Source organism: Lycium ferocissimum, chromosome 7 (assembly GCF_029784015.1).
Source record: "Lycium ferocissimum isolate CSIRO_LF1 chromosome 7, AGI_CSIRO_Lferr_CH_V1, whole genome shotgun sequence".
In the NCBI taxonomy this organism is placed as follows: Eukaryota; Viridiplantae; Streptophyta; class Magnoliopsida; order Solanales; family Solanaceae; genus Lycium; species Lycium ferocissimum.
The window spans coordinates 42637572-42643667 of NC_081348.1; the positions used below are offsets into that span (position 1 = coordinate 42637572).

A 6096-nucleotide genomic window follows, 5' to 3' on the forward strand; every position below is an offset into this window, starting at 1 on the left:
GACCTAATTCGTCCATGTGTAAGTAGTACCAACCGTGTTAGTTAGAGGTTGGTAGTATATGAAAAGATACTATCCGCAAAGGCGTTCATCCAAATATCCTTGGTATAATAAATACACTGTACATATAAGGCTAAAATTATTTTTTAGGTATATTAATATGAGCTTTTTTGTATGTTTACTTTTTTATATTTTAGATCTCGTTAGTGAAAATCTTGGCTCCGTCACAGCGCCACTGCATCAATCTATAATTGTCATTAGGATAAGGCTATGGCCTTTGAAGGTGTCTTAATCCCTTTCTCTTTTTCACCAACCATACCAATAAGACAAACAAATTGTCAACTCTTGAAAAAAAAAATGAAGAAAAAAATCATCAATTATCTGTAACTACGTTGAAAATGTTTGTTGAATATCAAGCTACAACAGCTCTCAATTCAATTTATAAGAAAGGTGATCACTTGAAGGAGGAGCAAAGCAGAGTGAAAAACAAAGCATAATATGGACAAGCTTAGCAGTTTGAAACACTTATTTGTGACAGTGTTTCTCTCAAATTTTGCGTTAAATGTGGTGACTCCAGCAATGACTGATATTACTATGGATGCACTTTGTCCTTCTCAAGACAAGTGCTCTCTTGCCATTTATCTTTCTGGTTTCCAGCAAGCCGTAAGTTAATGAATCGGTTCACACCAATTCTTCTATTTTTTATAGAAAAATATCTGAGTTATCTTTGTTTTCGATGTTAATTCGTTAATTAGATGATTGCAGATTATGGGATTGGGATCAATGTTGTTGATGCCATTGCTTGGAAAGCTATCTGATGTATATGGAAGGAAAGCTTTGCTCACAATTCCCGTTACTGCTTTGATTTTTCCTTCAGGTAAATCTTGTCTTCTTAGCATGCAACTCATGAGTATCACTACTGGAATTTGTAATTAAACGAAAAATCTCACTGAAATGTATTTATGACCACGATAGAGTTGTCAGAATACAATTGGTTGATAAAACATTATAGAGAAAAAAGAAAAAAATCGACTGTTTCTTGGGTACGTTAAGATGGTGCATTTTGGAATATTTGGACAGCAGCCCATCGGAAACATTTTTCGATGGCTAGAGTCTATCAAAATAATATTACCAGTACATTTTTCAACAAACAAAATATTCTGATAATTCTTTTAGGAACTTCCCATTACACGATCGAAAATGTTATATTCTGCAAAAAACTTAACAGTCTTATTGACGTACAACCTGTGGCAGAGCCACAGCCCAGCAAGGGTGTTCGACAAACACCCGCCAATTTTTTTTACCAATTACTCTCTCCGGACAAAAAAAGAGTCCACTTAGCCATTTGCACACCCCTTAAGAAAATACTAACTCGTAGACAAAAATAGATAATTTGACTAAATTACCCCTAATCAAATAAGCATTGGGATTTAATCATATAACACTTAATAGGAGCAAATCTGAAAAAATAAGATTAATTCTTTCTTGATTTGATAAGTGGACACTTTTTTTTACCCAAGAAAAAAAAGCTACGTGGACACTTTGTTTGATCCGGAGGGAGTATTACATACACAGAGATATATTACATATTAAACACCATAATATATACTCCCTCCGTTTGAATTTATGTGAACCTATTTCCTTATTAGTCCATGCCAAAAAGAATGACCTCTTTCTAAATTTGAAAACAATTTACCTTTCTACAATGATTTATAGTCATTTAACACCACAAGTGACTCATTTAACACCACAAGTTTGAAAGTCTTTTTTACTTTCTTAAACTCCGCGCCCAGTCAAATGGGTTCACATAAATTGAAACGAAGGAAGTGTGTGTGTGTCTATATATATATATATATATATATATTCGAACATCCTTGACAAATGTTGAAATTTTTTACCAATTATTACATATTACAGATATATATTACATATTGAACAACCTTAATATATATATTATGTAAATTCAAACATCCTTGACAAAATTTTTAGCTCCGCCATTGCGTCCAACCGTTGAAAATCTCATTTTCCCTTTGAAATACCTTAAGAATTTAGAAAAATGCTCGTTTTATGGTTACCACATAGCCTTCCAGTTACAACAACGTAAACAATAGTACCTAATTTGTTCGATTTTTGAAGTAATAATGGCATACCGGAGGACAACAAACTATTTCTATGCTTACTATGTCATAAGGACCCTGACTGGCATGCTCAGCGACACTGGCATTCAGTGCCTTCCCATTGCTTATGCGGTAATATTTCAATTTGAATTTAAGCCTAATAATCCTAGCTCAATTTATGAATTCTTTATTAACTCGAGCTTTATCGACTCTAAATTTTGAATTCACTTTTCTTAAATCAGGCTGATTGCATGTCAGAAGGGAAGCGTGCTTCTGCTATTGGAATTGTGTCAGGTGTAGGCTCTGCTGCATATTTATGTGCTACCTTTGCTGTTCGTTTCCTCTCCACAGCACAAATATTTCTGGTTCACTTCTCATTTAATCATCTTCTTATAATTTCTATTTATGACTCATTAACTTTTGCTCTTAGTTTTGTTACAATTTGTCATAAAATTTGTTGGAATGAAGGTGTCATCCATTTCTTCATCAGCCGCAGCAATATACATGACAATATTCCTGAAGGACACAACTAGTCACATTAATAAGAACGACGATGCTCTCAATCAACCAATATTAGCCAATGGTGATGATAGGTCTGAAAGTGACTCTTCAGAGAGAACGCTGAGTCCTAAGAATATTCCACCATTTCACCATATTATTTGGTTGCTCAAGAGTAGGTAAGATGGGTGACCTTACCCTACAAATTCCTACTCTAGCTTTTAGTTTTGTTATTTATGCAATTCAATCATTTGGTAGGTAAAATAATTTAACATGTTACACATGGGAAGAGTGCCAATTTTTTTTGTTTGAAAAAATAAGACTTCCATTATTCATTGAAGATACTGATACCACTTAGCACCAACTTTTGGTATGCTATTATAGTCGTTGAAAAAGTCATTGAGTTTTCGTTCAATTAACACTTGTAAGCTATTAATTCGGTTATCTTTATTTTATCTCCTAACTTTGGACCTATGAGAATCTATAAAGAGACCATTGATAAAAGCTCTTGAAGATAACTTTTATTTATGATGGTACCTACCTTTTCTATATACTCTTCACTACTTCAAATTCTTTCAGCCAAAAAGGAAAAAGAAAAAACCTGCTTCACAAATATGGGGAAAATTTCATAAATAATGACTATTCTTTCTTTGATAATATGGTTAATAAGTGGCCAAATGGGTGCTATTTTTATCAAGCATGGGGTCCAAAGTCTCTCTCGAGCCCAATACCAACTTGGAAATTGGGCAATATTTATAGTTAAGCCCATGTATCATTTGGAGCCCATCATGGATTATGTCTGTTCTTTTGCTTGCTTCTTTAAAAAATCAATCAATTAATCAACTGCATCTCAATTCTAAATCAGTTAACGTCGGTATAGTTGATTGGGAAAAAAATAAAATAAAATCAAAGTATACTTATCTATAAGTAAGTTTGAGAAAGAAAAGAACTAAACACGCAACTAAGCACGCACATTTAACAGAGTATTATTTACTTTTGCACTTCTCTCAGATTCATTTAGTTTTCTATTTTCTATTATTATTATTTTTGCAGTACCACACTTTTATTGGCAACAATTATTTCATTCTTGTATGGTCTTGCTGAAGGCGGAATTCAAACTCCATTTATGGTACTCACATATCTCTATCTCTCTAAAGTGTCAATTGCATTAGAATATAACAACCTCACAACTAACATTTATTTGTTTATTTTCTAATATTTTGTAGTACTTCTTAAGGGGTCGATTTCAATACAACAAAGACAACTTTGCTGTTCTAATGTTTATTTGCTACAGCGGAGCGACATTTTCTCAGGTACATGTTCAAATTGATTCTTTTAAAAAAATTAGCTTAATTCATTTACTCAGTTTATAATTGTTTTATAATATTTGTCTTTCCTTGTTAAATTTTGGTGCAGTTGATCTTAGTGCCTAGATTGGCTCCTATAATTGGAGAGGAGACAATACTTTCCTTGGCGCTCATAGCTGGTTTTAGCAATGTATGTACTTCTAAGATTTGTGCAGTTTCTCTTCTTTTATTTTTTCCTCAGAAAAATATTTTCCTACATTTTTCAATAAGAATATATCTAGATGAAAAAGAACTTCTCATGTCATACCAAACGCTCAGAGGATTGTATAGTCAATCAAACTAATTTTCAAATGAAGGAGTAAGTAATTGATTGATATTTCTTTAGTCCTTTTTATGTGTATGTATTAGTGATGGTTTTCTTCTTCTTCACTATTCTGCAGATGCTAATAGATAGCATTGCATGGGCAGCTTGGGTAAGCTAAAGCTTTGTATTACTCTTTTTCCCAATTTAACACCTTTAATTTTTTTTTTTTTTTAACATTTTTCATGATTTCAGGTTCCTTATGCAGTTGCTTTGTTTCCTATGTTTCTCTTTTTAGCAAAACCAGCTGTAAGTTTTCTCTTGTTTACTTCCCAGGGAAAAAAAAAAGATTGTCAATTTGTTGACTTTTTTAGTTTTTTCGTTGATAGATTATCATGGTTGGAATATTAATGTAAGTCCTTTATCCAATTCAGTTACAAAGCATTGTATCAAAACAAGTTGGACCAAACGAACAGGTAATCAACATATATACCTTTCATTAGCGATATGCGGTATACGAGCTTAACTTTATATACTGACAATTAAAAAAAAAAATTAAAAAATTGTACTATCAGGTCATCTAAAAAAAAAACTACAAATAACTGTCCATATAGGTGAAATTAGTGATATAAAAAAATAAGATAACCTGGTACGACACATTAAAATACACATATAGTATTAGATTTTTTTCAGAGGATTTGAGTTCGCTTGTTGACCATTGTTCTTTTATTCAACCTAATAGGGAATTGCTCAAGGGTGCATTTCTGGCATAAGCTCCTTTGCCAACATTCTCTCTCCATTTATATTTAGTCCTTTAACAGGTAATTGATTAATTAATTAAGTTGTTGTTCAACTGTATTGCGTAAATTTGACCTAGATTTTCAAACTAAACTAACAATCTTCTTCATCTCTATATTTCTAGATCTTTTCTTATCTGAGAGAGCTCCGTTTAATTATCCTGGTTTTAGTATGTTTTGTGTCGGCCTTGCTTGGGTAAGCACTACGCTTATTAGATTAACATACATTAACGCTTTAATTTTCTTGTTCCTCTAAACTCTTTTCTTCTCTTAGTTGATCTGATAGTTGTAATTTTTTATTATCCGTATATAAAAATTACATTATTAATTGCACAATGTTAATATTGATTTCCTTCAACGTTTTGTGCAGTTGATAGCAATTGTTCCTAGCATGATGATAATGTTTGGTACCTATAATTCAAGAAACAAAATCAGGGACGTCCTTTGCTAGGAGGCTTGAAGGAGAATTCGATCAGCAAGCTATATTAATTTGTATATCCAAAATCCTATACACAACTTTCAAATTATGTATTTTGTAGGAGACTTTTTGTGAAGCATCTAATGTCTTGTAGTATCAAAATGATACTACTTGATAAATTTGTCATGGCACCTTTAATACTTTTTGCTACTTATATTTGAAAGCACACGTGGAAGAAAGATAAAAGAAAATATACACTTCTGTCATCTTTCTTAAGTTTTAGTCAAAGATACTTATGATATACTCACAAAAGTGGCATTCAGATGAGAAATTAATTAATCAAAAAAAAAAATTGGCGGCTCGTTTTCACACACTTAAATTTTATAACAGCATCCCATCTGCAAGCCCACTTTTTAATTTTCATTAGCTATACTAACCCAATAATCATCTCTATATAATTTTTAATTTAATATTATTCTTTTTGTGACGAGGATTGTGTTTTAATTGCATAAGGAAGGAGAAGGAAAAAAAGAGAACAAAATGTCACGTAGGTTTAAGCCTTCCATTCAGCAAGATAGAAAGCTCACCAAGTGAGTTAACTCTCATTCCCTCAAGTGGTGTTCAATTCAACGTATGCGCATTTTAACTAATCGATAGACAT

The 6096-nt window shown here is 32.3% G+C and overlaps 1 protein-coding gene across 2 annotated transcripts; it reads left to right on the forward strand.

The window, feature by feature from the left end:
• Nucleotides 1-307: 307 nt before the first annotated feature.
• On the forward strand, nt 308-5759 carry LOC132062864 (uncharacterized). Of its 2 annotated transcripts, XM_059455340.1 has the most exons (14): nt 312-660; nt 763-874; nt 2134-2246; nt 2357-2479; nt 2583-2791; nt 3666-3741; nt 3839-3925; nt 4029-4109; nt 4360-4392; nt 4476-4529; nt 4655-4696; nt 4963-5041; nt 5143-5213; nt 5388-5759. In XM_059455340.1, exons 1-14 carry the CDS (start codon nt 496-498, stop codon nt 5466-5468), a joined length of 1326 nt encoding a protein of 441 aa, XP_059311323.1. In that variant the 5' UTR covers nt 312-495; the 3' UTR covers nt 5469-5759. The 2 variants fall into 2 exon arrangements, 1 of the variants encoding a protein (XP_059311323.1); XR_009416268.1 differs by lacking the exons at nt 5143-5213; nt 5388-5759 and having other exon boundaries at nt 308-660; nt 4610-4696; nt 4963-5013.
• The last annotated feature ends 337 nt before the right edge of the window (nt 5760-6096 follow it).

Excerpts from the sequence above, each read along its gene's own strand:
- LOC132062864 (XM_059455340.1), top strand. The coding sequence starts at position 496 with ATGGACAAGCTTAGCAGTTTGAAACACTTATTTGTGACAGTGTTTCTC. Across the intron at positions 3,742-3,838 it reads GAATTCAAACTCCATTTATG|TACTTCTTAAGGGGTCGATT; the intron begins GTACTCACATAT and ends AATATTTTGTAG. Across the intron at positions 5,214-5,387 it reads TTTGTGTCGGCCTTGCTTGG|TTGATAGCAATTGTTCCTAG; the intron begins GTAAGCACTACG and ends CGTTTTGTGCAG.